Consider the following 21072-nt stretch of genomic DNA (forward strand, 5'->3'; position numbering starts at 1 on the left):
AGTCCGCTCGCTTCGCTCGCTGCGGGCGCGCCGCCGTTTCCAAATCATTTTTTCGGCTAAACTCATTGTTTCATGCTGTCCACCATGTGTGGTATAGTTTACTTACTAGTAACATGTGAAAGTATATTAACCCGCAATCAACCTAAACTGGGTGATTAGTTTAAACCGTTATGTTCTTTTAAGCGAACCGTTAGCGTTCAAAAATTCGAAACGAATGCATGTGTCGCGCTTTGCATAGCTTCAGGCGCTTAATGTGAACCAGCAGGAAGAGGAGAATCTAGCCCGGGGCCTCATTTACTCTTTTACCGCATGTTGTATTAAATCATTTAGTGAACTGAAGTTTGTCTGTTCGATGGCGATGCCAACAATAATTGGAATTTAATCTCGGTAAAAGAGTAAATGAGGCCCCGGGCTAGATTCTCCTCTTCCTGCTGGTTCACATTTAGCGCCTGAAGCTATGCAAAGCGCGACGCATGCATTCTTTTCGAATATTTGGTCGTTAACGGTTCGCTTAAAAGAACATGACGGTTTAAACTAATCACGCAGTGGGGGTTGAATGCGGGTTAATATACTTTTACATGTTAAGTTACTAGTAAGTAAACTATACCACACATGATGGACAGCATGAAACAATGAGTTTAGCCGAAGAAATTATTTGGAAACGGCGGCGCGCCCGCAGCGAGCGCAGCGAGCGGACTGCGCTAGGTGTACCGAAAAAGAGAGTTTGTTATAGTTTTGAGAAATAATTGGGGCCCATGGGCCCCTCTCATACCGCACCCGCTAGGTTGATTGCGTAGCCGAAATTAACGGTACAAACTACGGTTCAAATACTCATAGGTTGAATTTAACGAATTAATGTATCACCAATTGCATACATTCAGTTTAAAGGAGGTGTAGCCACGATCGAAAACATGGTGGCCGGGGCCTCATTTACTATTTTACCGGCAATTCTTATGTTAAGGTACGATAAAGAGGGGATTTATTTATAATAGTTTCGGGTATCTTTTTATTGTATCATGATCCACGCTTCGGTCACATAACAACAACGTCACGCTCAGTTTTGTTCTTCCAGTACCAAAATCATGTTTCGTTCCGTATTAGAATACGCTAGGCGAAGAAAAGAGTTCCAGATGAACTAAATCTGTATATTCAGAAGAACGTTGACAACTTTCTTTCTAGCATTTCTAATTTATCCTATTGTTGTGTCTTACTGTTTGCGTCGGCCTTATGTTGCAGCCATTCGCTTTCATTATACATGAATCAGTAGTGATCCTTTCATGTTTTGTTATAACAAATTTACAATCTATGATATATTATAGCTCCCCAATCGTTACACATAAATTCTTAATAAGTTACACACCACTACCACTGTCCTATTTTCTTTACACCGTTTTCATGAGTTTTTGAAGAAAGAAGAAAGATATTTGCCAATATTAGCCTGATACTTTTTGATACTGCACACTATTAGCATTCATTCTTTTACCTCCATCGTTCATCCACTTATTAATTATTGCTATCTTGCAACATCTCGTCTTTTATGCATGCTACAATCATATTCAAATTTGATGATCAATGACAATTATTCGACGAATTGCTCCCATCGATGGTATTCAACAATCAGTAAGCCACATCATTATATCGCAATTAGCTTTCGATATAGTTTGCTTGTTTTATTTTGTCGTTTATCCTAAAACAATTCACACATCCCGTGTGTTTACGTGCCTAAAATCAGACTCATCATTATTTGCCACAAATCATACAAAAGCAATACGAAACACTTGCTTTCTTGCTCAGGAAAACCGATCCTCGTCGGAACGTTTCTTATCTAGCCCATGGGATTGTTTTGGATGCGCATTATTTATGTGTATGTTCACATCGATTCTTGACTACGTGTAAAGATTGGGAGGTAGCAAAATAAAAGAAAGATTTAAAGGTTTATGTGATCAGTTCACTGATCAGATAGTCGGGTCCACCGGGATCCCTTTTTGAAAGCTGATAGAAAGGAGATAAATGGTAGCAACAACACAATGATTATTCATAAAATCTGTACAACTATTCTGTACACGTCTGCTGTACAAAGACATAGTCTCACATTCAAATCCATGGTATCGAATACCATTCTGCCCGCTATGGTGTGTAACCCATGTAAAAGATGTTAAAATAAGTGTAACTGTTCAGTGAATGCTGAAATGTTTTCTGCTATCAGTGCTTCACGGTTACTCCTTGATTACAATGTCTTATGAGAGAGATACTAGCGAGTACTACATCATGTTTAAGCCGGCAGTGCCTAGAGTGCCAGGCATTGCTAAACCGTCTATTTTGTTGATGGTGCTACCCGATGGTTTACCGGGAGGGAGATTTTGTGCCGACTCCTGCTGCTCACGAAGTTGTCTTCTTCGCTTTTTACTCCAAAGCTCATGGCAATCCTGCCATGTTGGTAGCTGCGGTGGAGGTAATCTAGAAAATAGAAGAAAAATAAAAGTAGTAACATTTCTAATGTTCGAATGGATTACACATCGTTAAGGGTAGATATGATATTATCGCGTAAACATATACAGTTTGTAACATTCTGCAAACCTACATCATCACGATAGCCTTTTTAGATTCACTTCACTTTGAGATTCATTCATCTTTTTTTCTTTTGACTTTCAACAGAAGATATTTTTGTGAATGAAAATCAAGGATAGGTATAGAGAACGCTCTCCCGGCCGGAGGAGGTATCCTACCACGGAAAACATGAAAAGGAATAGGCAGCTAGGTTTTGGCCACACCTGAATCCTGGATCATTTGAGGAGATGGATTGTATGAAGATAACGTGATTCTCAACAACATCGCTAACTCTACAATTCAATTGGGACCAATCGAAAAAGTTTGTATATTTCTTAAGTACAGGATGCATCTGAATAATTCTGAAATCAAAACGGAGCAGCCGCCACGAACGAATTGAAAAAATGCTCACATCAATAATTTCATCAGCATTGTCTAGTCCAGGGATGTCAAACATGCGGCCCGCGGGCCACATGCGGCCCGCAAGAACATTGGATGCGGCCCGCGATCCCCTTTGAAACAATACATCGAAAGTTTGGATCCTAGAGTATTGGCTTTCGTTTCAATAGCAACATTTTTTTTAATGGTTTCACGAACTGTGAATTGCAAGAGAACTAAACGTATGTCAATTTGGACAATAAGAAAGTGATCGAGACAATCTAATAAATAGTGTTCATAGAAAATAAACGTTATGAACCAGAAGAGCATTCAAAATAAATAAAACAATTGCGGATCAGTAAATCGTAAAGTAAAATAGTTGTAAAATCTTTACCAAAATGCACAATAGTGTTGAACTGCAACATAAATTGAAATAAATTTTATTTGAATTCGTTAAAATTTGGAAAACGATTGATCAAGAAAGCTTCTCTTTTACTCAAAATTGTAATTTTTTAAGAAATAATATAATATAAAAAGATGTGAAAGTGTAAAACATGATTGACTGTTAAGATAAAACTACACTGATAAGAACATATTTTCATCAATCCAATCAATTGTACGTTTTGGCCCGCGAACCTATTTCGAGTGAAAATGCGGCTCGCGAGGTCAAACGAGTTTGACATCACTAGACTAGACTCTAGTCTAAAGCACCAGCCAATGGTCATAAAAATGCCATAAAGGGCCGTGTTAAAATATGCAAAATATCTAACTGCAGCTATGACTAATTATGGCCTATTAATTAGTTTGAATTTGTTTTCAAATACATTACTAGTTCTATCAACAGGAGAGACATTAGCAGATAAAATATGTTGCCAGACAAGAGGGTCAGCAAGTGCAAATAAATTTAATGATACGGGGAACGAATTTGTATGAGAACTTTTAGATAAGCATGTTCTACTTACTGATCTGGTATAACGTTTTTCAACCAGCTTGATTTGAGCGCATCCTCTGCGGTAATTCGGCGGTCTGGATCCAGCACCAACATACTGTCGAGTAGGTCGAGGGAAGGTGTGGGCATGAACATGAAGTCTTCTCGCAACTTTCGGCGATATTGCTTTTTTGACTTGAGTGTGTTAAATAGGGGCAGCTTAATCACGTTCGGCCAAACCGCCGGCGTTGGTGTACCGCAGAGTCTAGAAATCATTTCCAGCTGGGCCGGTTCCTGGTTCGCCTGGAAAAGCGGTTTCTTCAGGAAGAGTTCGCCGAGAATGCACCCACAGCTCCAAACATCGATCGCTGGACCGTAGCGTTCCTCGCCTAGCAGCAACTCCGGGGGTCGATACCAGAGTGTGATGACTTTGTTCGTGTATGGTCGTTCTCGGTTATCGGCGTTGTACAATCGCGCTAGACCAAAATCGGCAAGTTTTACCTCACCCCTTGCGAAATATAAATGAAATTAAGTTAACCTAAAGGAAGCAAGCTACGCCCTGAATCACAATAATCGGATGCTTACTGTGCATGCAAAGGTATAGGTTAAACGAAAATAACCGTCTGATAAATCATACCTGTTGTTCATAAGAATGTTGGAACATTTAATGTCGCGGTGTAGGAAATTCTTCTTGTGACAATAGTTCAATCCGTCCAGCAGCTGGCGCATGATGCTGGCGTTGTTTTGTTCGTTGAAATCCACCATACCCGACTCGAGCAAACCCATCAGATCGTGGTCCATGTACTCAAACACCAGGTAGAACGAGCCCTTGTCTTTGCGAAACTCCAGAGCATCCTGCTTGTCGGTGACGATTTCTCGCAGGTTGACTATGTTCTTGTGGTTGAGTTGACGTAAAATTTTTATCTCTCGCACGGCTGTTATCGGAAAACCTTCTTTCTCGTGCTCCAGGCGCACCTTTTTCAGCGCCACGAGCTCGTTGGTCTGCTGGTCTTTAGCTTTGTACACCTGGGAAGAGAAGTGGAATAATCTTATTTAAGCATGCAGTGTACGCTGGTAACCATTAGAAGGCGCACACTTACCTGCCCATATGTTCCTTCGCCAATCTGTTCCAGCATGTCAAACACTTCCACACACCGTTCGCCCCAATCTTTGCCCCCCGATGCGGACATCGGAGCGGTCATGTTGCGCGAATGGCGTCGGGTTAGGATTCGGGGCCGGGCCGCAGGCGGCCTAGAGCCCCCTTGCTGAGCGGTTGCTAACGCTCCACCGGCTCCAGAGGAAGCAGTCTTGTACCTGTTGCTAACGCTACTGTTATTATTGTTATTGGAAGGCCCGGACGAACCATGCTTTTGCCCGGTGGATGCATTGATCGGTGAACCGATATCTTCATCGCCACTCAGATCCTCCGATCCCGGCACCATCGGTGGCATGGGAAGATTCAGTAGGCCCTTCTTAACACTTCCACTACTAACAGTGGCACTAACGATCGATGAACCCATTGTCGCCGGCACTGAAGCGCCGGACGACAGCTTATGGGAAGTTTCATTACGTTGTTTATTGATGGCAGCAGTGTTAGTCGTTCCCAGAATCGCCAGCGGAACGGCGCCGGTTGTAGTCAGAGTAGGAATGGGCATTATTTTCATTGCACTCGCAGCTGCCGCGACGGGACTGATCGGCTGGCTGGGACTGGGCGTTCGAGCACCGACAAGCTCGGCCACGTTCACCCCGGGAGGCATTGGCAGTTTGGTTAAACTTTTTGGTTTGGATATTGCGCCACCACCACTACCACCACTGACGTTGCCGTCTCCGATGGTTTCCGAAGATTTTTTATCGGCAGCAGCAACAGTGGCCACACTACTGATACTGCTGCTGCTGGCGAAAGTGGCGGTAGAGGACAGTTGAAAATGCTGTTGGCCACCACTATTTGTTATCACAGGTATGCGTGAATCGGGAACTAAGCAACTACCATTGCCGCCATTGCTACTGATACTCATCGGGACACTGCAATTGCTCACGCTGCTACCGTCCAGAGTATCCGCCGACATGCTTGCGTCAATTTGGTCTTTCCGTACGCCCGGCTCATAAGATAGTGGCATTGGAATATCAGCCAGATTTGTGGTCGCATCTTGGCCTCGGTCTTGGATTCCATTTGACGAATTCGAACCAAGTGCATCAAGGGCCCCGTTGTTGTTGTTGTTGTTGCTACCATCGTTGATGGTGGAAAATTTATAATCGTGCTCTGAACGGCTGTCGCCATCCGGCGCGGAAACGGCACTGGCGGCACTGTTGGTGTCATTGGTGGTGGAAGTTGATGTATTATTCACCTGCTTTTTCAATATCTCCTGCACCGTTTGGTTGTGTTTATGTTTTATAAGCTCCGCAAAGAAGCTAGTATCGCTTATGTTCTTTTGCAAATCAAACTTTTTCACTGAAGGCAACTGCGGTGAACGTGATCGACTGCTTGAGTAACGTCTGGTGGAGCCGGATGGTGGCGACGAGCGGCGTGGACTGCGCGAACGGTGCCTTGTCCGAGACGAGGTGTAACTGCTGCTACCACCTGCTCCAACCCCACGGTCGGGCGATGGACTGTAGTAGCCTGTCTTTCTAGATGTCCTCGTTCTACTGCTGCTTCCCGATGCAACCGGTGAGGGTGTCCTTCGTGATCGTCTATTGCCGCTTGGACTTGGCGTTCTGCTATATAGAGTGAGACGAAACGAAACGGTACGGGATATGAACAAAGTCATTAGATAACTCCGACAGATTTCGGACCCTTCATTCATGCGTACCTGACATACCGCTTGTGGGATTCACCACCTCTTCGATCATCTACCCAGTCCCTTTCACGCTTGCTATAGCTGCGTCCATCTTTCCGATAATAGTCCTTCTCCGGGGGTGAGCGATCACGGCGGCGCTTTGATGGTGGTGGTGTATACGGCTTATGTCGACCATCTGCAAGAAAAATGTTCAACGTGTGTTTAAATTCGAATACGACCTAATTCTGGCATATCTACGTTTTCCTAAAGTTCGCATTTTCTGCGTCATGTTGAACCTTTGACACAAGAAAACATTCTTTCTTCTCATTTGCGTGACGACCGTCTTGGTCATGCCTGCCTGTTAAGGGCTTACTACATTTTTCTCTATATGTGTACGAGGATAGCAAGTCCTCTCGTACAGCAGAGGATCCGCTCTCGGTTGGGTTTCGAACCCACGCCGCAAGATGGTTATAGCATGAGCTCTTGTGACGTAATGAATACCCTTTTGAGATTTAAATCGAGAAAAATGAATAACTTAGTATTTCGGGATTCAGGGATCCCAAAATAGTGAATGATTACAGAGTTACTAGAAGCCAAAGCGATTCCAATCGCTAAGGCAACTAGCAACTATTCGAATTCCTATTACTGTTTATCTCCACATAGCGAACTCTCCTCCGACAAACTGACAAACTCAGTTCCCGCAACAGCTGGGAAACTCGTAGGAAACTGGTAGGAAACTCTTGACAGCACTAGCAAAGCCCCTCGTTCTGACGTTTAATAACAGACGGATTAAGAAGAAGCGAAGAATACTGAAACAAACGCGTGTCCACTTAGCGAACTCGGGAAATTCGAAACTCCATACAATTTTGACAGGAGTTTCACCAGAGTTTCCTATGCGTTCGCTATGTGGAGATGAACAGTTAACGATACAAATCAAAAAGGAAATCAAAAACTGTCTTTGTTGTTGTTATTGTTTCAGGATTTAACCACCAACTCAATAGCAAGCCTCTACTACTAACTCGTCCTTACCCGGAACGCATATCGCTACAAAACTGTATCTCAACGGACATAAAGTTTTGTTATTTTTGTTTGGTTAGTAAAAATAAACATTAAAATAATGTATTTATTTTACATTACACTACAAACATTAATGTTTGTACATCTTTTTTATAAACTGTGACTGTGGCTTTCATGAATAATTTCGATGCACCGCTTTATGTTTGCTCATCAGAATTTAATATTTCCTCCCGAAATTGATGTTTTATTGAATTTGAACAAGGACAACTCAACACCTTAGTAACTAAACGGAGTCCAATATATTCTCATACTATTCAAGCGAACTACTATTCCATAATACTACGTCGGATTTTCTCGGTATTTTCTTGTTTTTTAACTGAAAGCTACATTTCTAAGCTGATTTATAGAATAATTTTTGGATTAATACCCGAACCAACTGTATTTACTACGTTCAACCATTTTTTGAGTTTCAAATGGCACACAGGACTTCAATCGGCATTTTCTCTCAAATTCGAAACTGCGTTTGATCATATTCGATTGCGGAACTGAGCCAAAGGATATATGTTTTACTTGTTTATCTATCATATGAAGTATTCCCAATCAATATAAATAAATTGATTGATACCTCAGGAATTGAGAAAAATCAGCTAAATTTGCCCGTTTACAAATATGGTTCAAATTAGCGGTATAAAAAGGTGTTGAAACACCTTATTATCTTTCCACTACAATTTTTTTTACATGTTTTCTTGTCGTGTATTTTTGAAAACTTCCCCTCCTCCCCATAAACCATGGCGGAAGCGGGGGTTTTGAACCATGGAATTTTTCTATCAATATACGGAAGATGAGGACCTGAGACCTCAATCTGAACTTTGACTTGATGCACACGCATATTTTGACGAGCTCTACGAGTTGTATGGAAACCTCTCTGTCGCACAGCGAATTAGGCTCGGCTGGCACAGATGGGCTGATCATGTTATGCGAATGGCTCCGAACCACGCAGCCCATATAATCCTTATAGGCTGTCCTGGAGGACAAAGGAGGCATGTTACACCTAAATTATACCGGCCTAAAGATACGGAATTGGGCCAGTTTGTCGAGGGACCGAGGGCGGTTTCGGATGAAGCTTCATCAGGCCAAAATCACTCAGCGGTTGAAGAGTCACATAAAATAAGTAAGTAACTAAATAAGTCCCAATATATTTTAAGCCGACGCTACTAACATATGATTCATGCGTTGTAAAGCAAAGAAAATTGAAGTAGCATTTTTACTCGCATGAATTTGATTTTAATTTAATTAAAATGAAGTTTTCTAAAAATCAAAATGTAGTACTTACTTGGCGACGGTGTTCTCCTTGAAATATGCCTTCTTTCGGTTGAATGACTGCGGCGCCTACTGTTAGCCCGGTGGCTACTGCTCCTCCTGTGCCGCAGCGGCGGCGGACTGTCAAGATCGATTGGACTCACATGGTGATGGTGCGATGACAGTGGCAGTGCCAGAGATCGATCGTGGTACGCTGAACTCTTCTTCTGACCGATGGGCGGGGGTGTATGAGGTGATGACGTAACGTACAGTTTGCGAGCGCTGGTGCCGCTACTTGCGCCGCTGCCTCCCGTGTTGGCCATTCGATCCCGTTCACGATCCCGGTCCCGCTCTCGATCACGGTCTCGTTCACGATCCCGGTCCCGCTCTCGATCGCGTTCTCGTTCCCGTTCTCGCTCCCGGTCACGGTCCCGATCCCGGTCCTTTTCTCGATTGCGCTCTCGCTCACGGTCACGTTCAACGGGGCTGTGACTGCGCGTAACTACGTCATGTCCATCGTAAGGACTATTTAATGAGTGTCTAGTTGAATGGTGGTGCTCTAGCAATGGTGGTGTCCCTTAAATTACAAAGCAATAAAGCATTAGGCATTAGGTACAGTGCAATTTGCACATGTGTTTTATCATCCAGTATTCCTTACCAGGCGACACCGGAGTAAGACTGGTGTCATTATGAACGGGAGTGTACGATTTACTGCCGCCGCCACTAACAGCGTACAGTGGGGACTGCTTCAATGGTGGAGTCATCGATTCCAGCAGCGAACCTTCGCTCTCGGAGATCGTCTCGATGCTAGATATGGATTTAGTGCGCTGTTTCTTTTTGCGTCTTTTTGACTTTTTATTTTTCTTGTGCTTCTTCTCCTTCCGAATCTTCTTCAGACGCCTTCTACTGGACAGTGACGCATCTTCTTCTTCAGCAGCATCATCCAATTCTTCCTCTTCGTCCTCATTCTCTTCATTATCCTCTTCATCCTCGAGCTCCTCAGCTCCCGTACCTTCGTCGTTAGCATCGCGAAGACCTTCATTGCATTCGCCAACATCCCCCTCGCCGTCATCGTCGTCATGCCCTACAGGTGCATGCGCATCATTCTCCCCGTCGATTTTACCTTGCGAATGGTGGCGCTGTCCAGTGTCGGGCGTTACGCTGGAAGAGCGCTTCTGACGACGATACTTCATCGAGGATGTATCGGATGAAATGGAATTGATCCGTTTCGAACGGCACGATGATTGTGTGGAGCTGCTAATCGACGATACTGCACCGGCAATGTTGTTCTCTACCGCCATCCCTCTGCGTTTCGCAGTGTCACCTACGGAGTCATCCAGCAGCGAAGGAGTGTTGCTGTCCACCTCCGGTTTCCGGGACGGCGTGCGGCTCCAACGTTTCGACGCGGAACGGTGTGAGTTGGTTTTGCTACGACGGCCACCGTCGCGCACCTTCTGCTTACGATGGCTCCGATGGTGGCGTGATTTTTTTCCGCTGACCTTATGTGTGGACCTGCTTCCAGCGTCATCCGACTCGACGGGGCTTAAAGGTGACATATCGCCATTGTTACCCTCCAACGTGTCGCCCCCATCTACTCCACCGGCATCCGTGACATCCGTTTCAATTTCACCCGCCTCCGGTGCGGAAAAATCATCGGAACTGACGTCCGAATACTCTACGCCAGACTTGGATCCAGATGGCCCGGTCCGGTCCAATCGGTCGCCTCCTTCGTCTCCACTGCTATCGTTATACGCTTCCTTGCGGGTTCGCGTGCGCCGTTTGCTGTCATCCCCGAATGAAGCCGAGGAAAGATCGTCCACATCAGACGCAGAGCTTCGTCGCTTCTTTTTCGACTTTTTGCTGCCTTTCCGTGACCGCTTCCTAGAGTGTTTTACACGTCCGCCGGCGCTTATGCCATGTTCGCGCTCTCGTTCCCGTTCCATCAAATCCCGCGCCTAGTAGCACAATTGGCCAACTTTCGGTCACAAACTTGTGCCTAAAACGATGATGCGCCACCTCTTATGTGTGTTTGCCAAAATTTACAACATCCGATTCGGATACTTTATGCTAACCGAAACTGATTCTCCAGGATCGACCAGAGTGTTTAGTGGAGATATTAGCTCGTTTTTATCAGGATGCCTAAAAAGAAAAACAAATTGTTTCATAGTTCGAATCCATTTTTAAAACATAGCACACATATGCAACTGTTTACAAACGGTCTTCTAAGAATATCACCGCCTTTTTTTTAACTAATGCCACCATACATCTTAGCACAAACGATGTTGTCCAATCGTTCGAAAAACCATACCTAAAGGATCATTGAAGTTTTCATTCGTGTCTTCCTTCACAAATAAACGAAACACTTCGCTTTAACCGAGTGTTTCCAAAATAAAAACACGCTTACGCCTACCGTAACTAAAACAAGAGCCTTAGAAAAAACAAACTGTTTGCAGCATGTTAATTCTCTAAAACTTTCGCTTGACTTTAACCACTAGTGCTGCCATTTGGTTTTGCGATGATGGCCACTTTTGACGTACCGAATGTATGCAAGTGTGTGGATGGCGGCACCTAGTCACAATACATTATGAATAGTACGCCTGCTTCAATAAAAAAAAAACAATTCACCCGATTCACGTACTTAACAACTAATCGAACTAACTTAAATCACTTTTCATTCATAGTTACAGCTTCATGGAACTAGATCAAATGGGCACGCACCAAAAACACAAACCCAGCCACCACCACCATTCACTGCCTGCCATCACCAAGCGTCTCGATCTTGGCTTCTTGCGCTACGTAACTTTTATCGCACTATATTTACCTGTCCGGTTTCTATGGAATCACTAGCGGCACAAAATAATACGAAACGAAATGGTCGCGAGATTCTTTCTTCGTTCCACGAGACGGAAGGTTGTGGTGCCTCCGCGATTGGTACCAGATGACGGTCAAGACGACGACGACAGCGATGATGGTTCCGCTGCGAGTGTAGCTGTGTGCGTGTTTGTGATAATACGGTCTTCAAATGAAAAATCGTAAGTTTGCCAAGTGCTTCTGAGGGTGCGTTTATTAGCTAATAATTTCCAATTTTCAATACTTCTTGTTACTGCCAATGGGATGGCAAAACAAGCACCAACGTTTGTGACAACGATGGACAACAAATCCAAGAGAAGATGAAAGCTATCGCAAACTTTTCATCAGCCAAAAATCAAGAGCGACGGAGAAGAAATGAATGCATTCCGCGATCTTGGTTCAATATGGCGCAAAGGTACCTTCGTGAGTGACAGGTAAAAGCGAAAACCTAAGATTTATACAATAAAGGTTCACGTGTGTTTTAAAGTCACCATTTTAATGAATAAAACTGTCATTAATAAGCATAAGGTAGATTCAACACTTTGACGTCCGCAAGATTTACAATTGAGACACTCGGGGTCCACACTACAGCGCGACGTCGCCTGACAGGAGCTGAACTCCATATAAAAAAAAACCTTACGCGATGTCGCGCGAATCGCGCTTGGTTTTTTTTGCATGGAGTTCAGCGCCTGTCAGGCGACGTCGCGTTACGCGACGGTGCAGTCTGGAAAGCGTGATATAAAAAAAACCTTGCGCGATGTCGCACGAATCGCGCTAGATTTTTTTTGCATGGAGTTCAGCGCCTGTCAGGGGACGGAGTTTAGCGCCTGTCAGGCGACGTCGCGTTACGCGACGGTGCAGTCTAGAAAGCGTGAAGGGTACGGGAAACGAAGCGTAATCGCTGGCGTTATCGTGTCATTCCACTGCTCTATCTGTCAAAAATAATTTTGGCTTACCTACCCTATAATCGCATGCCTAATCTTGTTAGATCGTAAACAATCGAATCAAAAGTTCATTCGATTGCGATTTTTTTTTGAAATTCTATGATTATTTAGCGTAGTTTTTGTATTTCCAACAATACCCAACAAAATAATAGCTGTGGCTTCATGGAATGTTGCAACTTTTACCAAATTGCAAAACATAAACAAAGCACAGACGACGCTTGGCCCGAATATCGACGATACACGAGAGACCAGCGATTACGCTTCGTTTACCGCGCCCTTGACACGCAAAAAAACCTAGCGCGATTCGCGTGACATCGCGCTAGGTTTTTTTTATATGGAGTTCAGCTCCTGTCAGGCGACGTCGCGCTGTAGTGTGGACCCCGAGTATGGAGTTATGTGCGTAATGTGGACCCCGAGAATCGCTCAAGCAAAGCGCGACAGACGTAGGGGAGTATGGGGAAATATATGTTACATTGGGCCACAAACTCGGCGAAAAATGGCGGATGTTTGGTTCGTCGCAATGATGGACATTTTTATTTTTTCAGAACACCGCATGCGAAGACGAGCGATGAGCTTACCTCTTTATTGACCCATCTTGACCTATATTGACAGCTTGCGACAAGTTCAAGGTTCGTGAAGAGAACAAGGTTACAGGAAAGGCGCGTACCTATGACCAAGATGAACAAAGCATAATCATAAAGGTTCCGCCAGACGGTAGCAAGAGCGTTTTCTATTCGTGAGGCCAGGGGCTCTGTGATCTAGAATTTCCACTTACCTATTTCGTTACCTGCGAAAACCTGTTCGTTTTAGGTATGTGAATGGGGTAGGATCCTACACCTCCTGAAGGCTACATAGGATCTCCTACCCAATTCCTATTCTGATATGTACAAGCCATACAGACCATGTACATATAACCCCATTTATCCGAGCTAAATCCAACCTCTTGGGAGGATGGGGTTATATAGCTAAGGCAGAAAGGGGGTGAGCAGTCTCGGTTGCCGGGCTGCTTGAACGCCGCGGTGGTCCGCCCCCAGTAACATCGACTACGGAACGACGAAAAAACTTACAAAACGGAGGCTCAAATCTAGAGAACGAAATTCATCGACTGATATCTGAGATGTGAGATAGCGAATCGATGTCTTATGATTGGAATCTTGGTATCATCTACCCCACATACAGAAAGGGAGATAAGTTAGACTGCAGTAACTACTGGAGTATTACGGTGTTGAATACCACCTATAACATATTCTGCCTCGTTCTTCAAGAACGACTTGACCCATACGCTGAAGAGATAGTAGGAAACTATCAGAGAGGATTCCGAAGAGGGAGATCAACCACTGATCAGATCTTTATCATGCGGCAAGTTTTGGAAAAGAAGGCAGAGTATCAACAAAACACTTTCCATCTCATCATTGCTTGAAATTCGCGCAAGGAAGCTGGCAGCCAACCGGTCATATTACAGTCTTAGAAAACTCTTCCACCAGTGCTCACATACGCCTCCAAGAAGAAGATGCTCAGGAGGATTTTTGTACAATGTAGGAGCCGATATAATGACGAGCTCTATGAACTGTGTGGAGACCTCACTGTCGTATAGTGAATTAGACTCGCCAGGCTCCGGTGGGCTGGCCATGTGATGCGAATGGCACCGGACAAGCCAGCTCGTAAAGTCCTTTTAGGCTGTCACCAAGGACAGAGGAGTTGTGGTAGGCCTAAATTGAGATGGAAGGATGGCGTAGACGAAGCCCGCAGTAAAGCCGGGATATGGAATTGGACCAGTGTGGCAGCTCAGTGGTTGTAGCGCCACATAAGTAAATATTTCGTTTAATCGTCACCCGTTCAATCGCCTACCCGGGTAGTTTTTGGAGTTTTATTTTCAAATAACTTTTTATTGGATTGTCACATCGGCATGAACAATAGGCATTTAGAATGCCTAGAAACCCTCATTACCTATCGTGCTCAAGAAAGAAAATTTTCAAAGGAATTTAAATAATTTTTATTTGCCTTTTCCGGTTGATACCCCTTAATCGTTCGACCGGCCAATCTGGGTAGACCATACATTTTGTATGGGAGATTTCGTTTTTCTGTACTTCAGAATAAATATCTTTTTATCTATACGTCGGATCGATTTGAAATTTTCAGTGAAGATATTTGAGGGTGTTTTCCACAATATTATATAAATTTTATAATTTTAAAAATTCATGAAGTATATTAATTTGAGGTTTCATAAAATTCCATTCCAAAACATACCATTTGTTGTTACCATCTACTGCTTCATATTTTGTCAACATAACTATATGCCATGAAAAATGGTTAGAAACCTTGATCAATGGCGGGACAGGACAGTATGGACAGAATCTTTATTCTTTGAAATTTGTGTATAGTTGACAACCATGTTTGAATGTGTGCGAAAGATTTAGATGGTCATCGTCTGGCGGGGCACTAACACACTAAGTTATGCTGCATTGCCAATAATGAACCATCTTTAATTTGAAACCCAGCGCAAATTGGACTTGAGATTTAAATTACATGTTTGAACTTTGTGGTATAGTATCGTTGGTTTACAAAAACAAAACAAAAGGTTGTATGATGTATTCCAATTCAATCGTTCAATTATTTTTGATAGGCAGCCATGTGCCGCGGTGACCGAACCTCTTACTGAACTTTTGCACCTGCAATAATTTATAGGTATATAATGAAATTAAATTAATCTTTAAGTTGAAACTGTCTGTAGTTAGTTTTATTTGCTATATGTACATGTTACATGTATTTGAACTGTATTATTTACTTATGACTTGTTCATTTTAACTTAAAAAATTAACAAATAAATGTCAAACTCGTAAATATATCGTTAACGTAGCGTAACTGTTTATTCATTGTTACTTTCAAAGTACATTAATTAGTGGTAAAGGGAAATTGTAACATCTTTTCGAATCCTACATTGGCTTTTTATTTTTTAATAATCGGAACTTGGCATTTGATGACACTATTCGAGGTACGTCCTATCGCTTCCATTTTGATCATCTTTTATCATTCAGGAAAATAACCAAATCAACGGTACATTTCTTTGTTTGTTGATTGGAGACTTCAACATACTCAATTGGTTTACATAGCAAAAAACGAAAAATAATGCGCAATAAATATCCTTGTACAACTAAAAATAATGAACAATAATAAAAAAATATTTCAATGCACTATACCGACCACATTTTTTAAAATTTGCCTTCATATCAATTTACATCAACGTGCGAAAGACCCGTTTTACTAAAATACGTTACAAGCAACACCACCCGTCTAACATTCAAATCTTCTTAACTAAGAACAAACAATCGTACATGGAACTGTAAATTTCATCTGAACTTTAGTATTTCTTGGTATTGTACAAATAATACTTTTTCTTCTATCGTAGTGTTATGAATAAAACCTGCTTGAATCGTAGTATTCCTCCTGATTGTTTCAAAGGCTTTACTGTTAGGTTTTTTAATTATTGTAAATGCTTCGGTTATCGTAAGCAAAACTATCGCTTTATTGAAAATGAAGGAAGAAGATAGCAGATCTATGATGTAGGTTGTATTGTTTGACGGCTTCGTAGCGCATCATTGAATTTTATAAGAACACAAGAGCACATACACATGTAAAAGCACTGAAGAGAAAACATTATTTTAACGAGGACGGAAGAACAAGTAATTGTATAATTTCTCTTTTCTCTAGGACACTACCTTCATAGAAAAATTGATCGGTTATAAAATGATACTTTTGTGTGAGAAAAGCTCTATATAATTTATGTTTTTTTAAATAACATTTTGTTTGCAATATAAAACAGAAGTCTGTTAATTTGATTCCTAAGAGAAAAAACTGGATAGTTTGAAACATACAAGCAGACCAAGCTACTGTATGTCTTTGTCATGTAGTTTTGTTTATTTGTCGTAACATAGACTATCTAAATCTATTTGTTGCATTCAGTTCAATATAATCAAAGACTAAGCAAGTATGAATTGCTTGAGGATAGTTCCAAGAGTTTTATCTATTCCATTAGTTTTCTTTTTTGAGGTTAAATTATGCATACAGTCGATCGTATGCGCGATCGATGAGTGGGATTAAGTAACAAGCGAAATAAATCAAAATTGGATGATTCACCTACAACCTAACTTTAGAAGGTCTGTTGTTTAATGTTGCCATTTTAATAGCCTTTTAACGATGATGTTTCATAGGTATCACTGCCTCATTAGTTATAATATCCAATGATTTTTTAAATATTTATGTAAACGTATCTTGACATGCCCGAATATTTTCTTTTGAAATAGATATATGTACACAAGCTACAGATCACGATAATGATTTCCGAGGAGATTCCATATTACAATTCAGAAAACCAAATCAGACGGATTTTATTTCTGCAATTACAACTAAATTTACCTACTTTGTTGTGCGCTTTAACTGTTGGTTTATCTTTCATTCGACATGAAAAGATAATGTATCCAAAACGACGGCCAGATTTATGATATTCCACTATATCACATTTCCACTCACAAGGGTAACAGGACAGCCATCAAGAGGTTTGAGAACTGTGTTCTCCTGTTAATATGTGCGAATAGTTAAATAAACGCAGTTAAATACTTTTACAAATAAACCAAACTTATATACGAAAGACATTTTTACGAAATTATATACATTAAAAAAATCTTGAGATAGCTTGACTTACGAACGTTGTGATTTTTTTATGCTGTTAAAAAATGGACCCATTCGAAGATGGCCCATAGGTTTGCAAATTAGTTGAAGTTTTTTCTTTGCAAAACTTGAATGATGTTATGCCGTTTGGGGTTTTCATTTAGATGTGTTTATCCTAGCCAATCTGCTAGAAACGATAATCATCAGCTGCCCTGCAATAAGATGACAAAAAATTAGCTCTAATAAAAAAAAACACATGTTTCATCAGCATCGAATCCGACTTACGTCCGGGGAAATTTCCACGTGAATCCAGGTGTATAGTGGTTTCCGTATTAAGTTTACAAGTTGATAGTGCAAAGAGTTGAGCCCATCGCTATCGTATCGTTTTGCACCGTTTACTAATTTTTCATATCTATAAAACAACACATCAAGGAATGGACTCATATAAATTACAAAGTTAAAGTTAGAGTACACCAACGAATACGCTTTTTTTAACCTACCGCTTGGGGTTCGCTTTCTCTTTTTTGTGGTTGAGCATTGTATATCGAGCAATATTGACTGGATAACGTGCGATGTGAAATCCAACATGCTTCAACCTTTAGAGCATAAAAAAAAGTAAAGAAGTGTAGTGAAAATTAAGGACAAGACGATTTGCTTTTTGACTAAAATTATAATAAAAGCAAAGTATGATAAAATTAATTAGGCAGAAACTCAATCATTTAATCAATTCATAACTTACATAACTTGAGAGTATTGAAGAAATAAATGTAATGTCAAAGAAGTACACGAGCCGTAATCTTTGTACGGAGTGTAAATAACCCCACAAAAACTATTTCTTTTAACACATTTCGTCATTTACACTTCAGTAAGTGTTTGAATAAAACCACACAAGCAAAGGCGATACAAATAAATCACGCGCAAGGGTTGCCCTAGCTTGCTTTTGCAATCCGACAAAAACATAAATAAATTTAACAGATGGATTTGAAATATTTCACGTTTTATAACATTTTACTTTTTACAATTTTGATTCGCGTTTCGTCTAAACTTCGCTGGACAAAATAATGAGATGTTTTTATACAAGCCTCCTTCTACATACCTGTTCGACATATCGTCGTCTTCGCCACCCCAGCCCCAGAACGAATTTGAGAACCCGTTGACCATTCGAAATTGTTTCTCGGTCATCGCGGACACTCCTCCAAAAATTGTGCTGTAAGGTAGCTTGAAACTGAAGGTATCCACTGCCACGGACATGTGTCGAGGTTGATCAGGACATGAGTAAAGATTACGGTCATCCATCGGCAACAGATCAATGTCGTGAAACACCATACACTCCCAATTTTTCTGCTTCATTGCCTCGACGAACCCGATGTTCATCAATGCAGCCCGATTGAACGAAGAACCGGCTGTCTGCTCCACAATGTAAATGCCATACTCGAGCTGCTGCTTCATCAGAAGCGCATGTATGTTCTTCAGAAAGATTGGCAGGTGTTGTTCGCGATCCCGATACGGTACGATAATTGCGACCCGATTCCTTGCAGTGCAATCGGGTGGTGCATACTGACCGCCGGGTTGTAGTTTGTCGGTGAATCGTTTCTCTATCACACTCAGTGGTTCGTACGTAACATCTACGTCAATTGGTCCATCTGTAACATATGGTTAACATAGTAAATGAGCGGTAATGCAACCCTATTATTTTCCGATTCTCTAATCAGCCACTTTACCTACCGAGATTTGGTGGAATGGGTGGGCAGCTGTTAATGGTAAACTTATCGAAAAAGTTACGCAACGTGCCCTCATCAACCCGATTGCTATCAATTGAGAATTCAGGAATATCTCCTATCCTCGGAGATGCACTTACAATTGCATCCTGTTTGGCTGGAAGCGCTGTGTGAGACTCAACTATGTTAGAAGCTCCAATCGTTGTGTTATTTTTTCCTACGCTTTCACTTTTTGGCTTAAAATTATTCTTCATTTCGTTACTTCTTCTAGTTGTGCCGTTGCTATTACTAATGATACTATTGTAACTACCAGTACCAGATGTGTTAGAGATATCGTTCAGGGAGGTTACGTTGTTGGAATCATCATTATTTGTCTTATTACCGCCCATCTTCTCTCCCAATGTAATGTTTGTGCGATTTGTTGACTTATTTTTTAAATTTTGTATCACGTTTTGTTGTTTCTTAAGATATTTCGGTCTTGAAATGACACCTCGCAATGCTCCAGTGACCCCGCGCATATATTGCTCCCCGTTCTGTGGAAGATTACTATTATTCCCGCCAAGTGAAATATTATGCCGCGAAATCAAATCAACTGCACCAGATGGAAGGGCAAATTTCGATGCATTTTGAATTTCCTTCGACAATTCATCGATACCGGGTGAAGTGTCGTTGTCGGTTTGTTGGTGGTCTTTTTGTTGCGCTAATATATTCCCTTTCCCGCCATCGGTGTCGGAGGATGGGAGGGATTGTCTCTCAGAACTGGCATGTGTTCGCTTTGGCCAATGGGTAGCACTGTGAATGATAAAGTTAGGAATTAAAAAAAATGTCAGATGTAAAGCATGAGCTTGTGTGTTTTTGTCCACCATACCCAAAGCGTGAGTATGTATTCGGTGTTGTCGAACTGTCCAACTTGGAGTTTAAAAGATTCAGTAGGATAAGCAAAAAGCCAGCTCCCAACGCCGCCTTGATAGCAAGCGTACGGTTGCAGAAAGCCATGGGTCCATTTACGGTAAGGTTTCTGTTCAGGAAATAAGTCTGCTGTTTTCCACCTCTACATTGGCTTTGTGATGTTTATTTTTCTGCAAAGGGAGAAAGAAAATTGTTCTTGAGAATAAAAAGTTATTGCAGTTAGCCCAAGCAGGATGGTGATAAGAGTAATGCAACAAAGAGCACTCGTTGCATCGAAGCTGATTGATAAGATAAGAAAACATGACAAATTAATAATTGTATATATTCACATCAGATTCAATGATGTATACAGAAAAAGGTTTTAGTTGTATTGATTTTTATATAAGGTTTTTTAATGTCTGTTTATCGTTAGCCGTTTAAAGCATTGCGTTTTAATTGTTCATACCATCTGGTTTTTAGGGTTTTCCCTGCAGTTTCAGAAAAGACAAAATAACCTCGCATAATTTTTTATCGTTCATAGTTTTGCGTATTTGTATATGGTGATTCATTCTGGCAATCATGAATCATTGATCAATATAATCAAGGGAAATTATGGAATGTGGCCGCAATCAAACAAAATAGTCAATGTAAAATAATTTTAAAGCGGTTAACTGCAGTAACATTCTTTACCAATTACATTTTTTAATGTTCATATAAAGTGCCATAAGTGTCAATTCAAAGAATTATGATGATTACAAACGTTGCAAAATCCATTGTAATACGTTATCAATAACAACCTAAGTTAATAAGACCATATTGAGTGATCCAAGTTAAATTGTGTAAATTAAATTTGATTGAATTGTATAATGTATTCAAAACGTACTTATAGTGCAAATTGTAAGACTGTTCTCTACCTTCCACCAGTATTATAAAAAAAAGTGTAATGAAAATTATGATGAAACTATGTCGAAGGGTAAAGTAGTGTCGAAAGAGAGTGCTTGTCGCATTTCGCACACAGATGACATAATAATGGTGATTCAATGCAGATGTATATTTCTTACCCT

General features: G+C 41.4%; 2 protein-coding genes across 3 annotated transcripts; both read right to left on the reverse strand.

Moving 5' to 3' along the window:
- Nucleotides 1–1178: 1178 nt before the first annotated feature.
- On the reverse strand, nucleotides 1179–11917 carry LOC131282535 (cyclin-dependent kinase 12-like). 2 transcript variants are annotated; one of them, XM_058312031.1, is made up of 8 exons: nucleotides 11765–11917; nucleotides 9602–11082; nucleotides 8978–9520; nucleotides 6661–6823; nucleotides 4954–6568; nucleotides 4491–4879; nucleotides 3888–4361; nucleotides 1179–2457 (listed from the first exon to the last, which is right to left on the reverse strand). In XM_058312031.1, the coding sequence occupies exons 2-8, from the start codon at nucleotides 10884–10886 to the stop codon at nucleotides 2262–2264; spliced, it is 4665 nt and encodes a 1554-aa protein (XP_058168014.1). In that variant the 5' UTR covers nucleotides 10887–11082; nucleotides 11765–11917; the 3' UTR covers nucleotides 1179–2261. The 2 variants fall into 2 exon arrangements, with proteins under 2 accessions (XP_058168014.1, XP_058168015.1); XM_058312032.1 differs by having other exon boundaries at nucleotides 4954–6565; nucleotides 11765–11916.
- A 5425-nt stretch (nucleotides 11918–17342) lies between these two features.
- Nucleotides 17343–20187, reverse strand: LOC131293821 (beta-1,4-N-acetylgalactosaminyltransferase bre-4). The gene is made up of 6 exons (XM_058321876.1): nucleotides 19989–20187; nucleotides 19128–19912; nucleotides 18499–19045; nucleotides 17903–17998; nucleotides 17688–17814; nucleotides 17343–17614 (listed from the first exon to the last, which is right to left on the reverse strand). The coding sequence occupies exons 1-6, from the start codon at nucleotides 20114–20116 to the stop codon at nucleotides 17606–17608; spliced, it is 1692 nt and encodes a 563-aa protein (XP_058177859.1). The 5' UTR covers nucleotides 20117–20187; the 3' UTR covers nucleotides 17343–17605.
- Between the last annotated feature and the right edge of the window lie 885 nt (nucleotides 20188–21072).

Source organism: Anopheles ziemanni, chromosome 2, assembly GCF_943734765.1.
Source record: "Anopheles ziemanni chromosome 2, idAnoZiCoDA_A2_x.2, whole genome shotgun sequence".
Lineage (NCBI taxonomy): Eukaryota > Metazoa > Arthropoda > Insecta > Diptera > Culicidae > Anopheles > Anopheles ziemanni.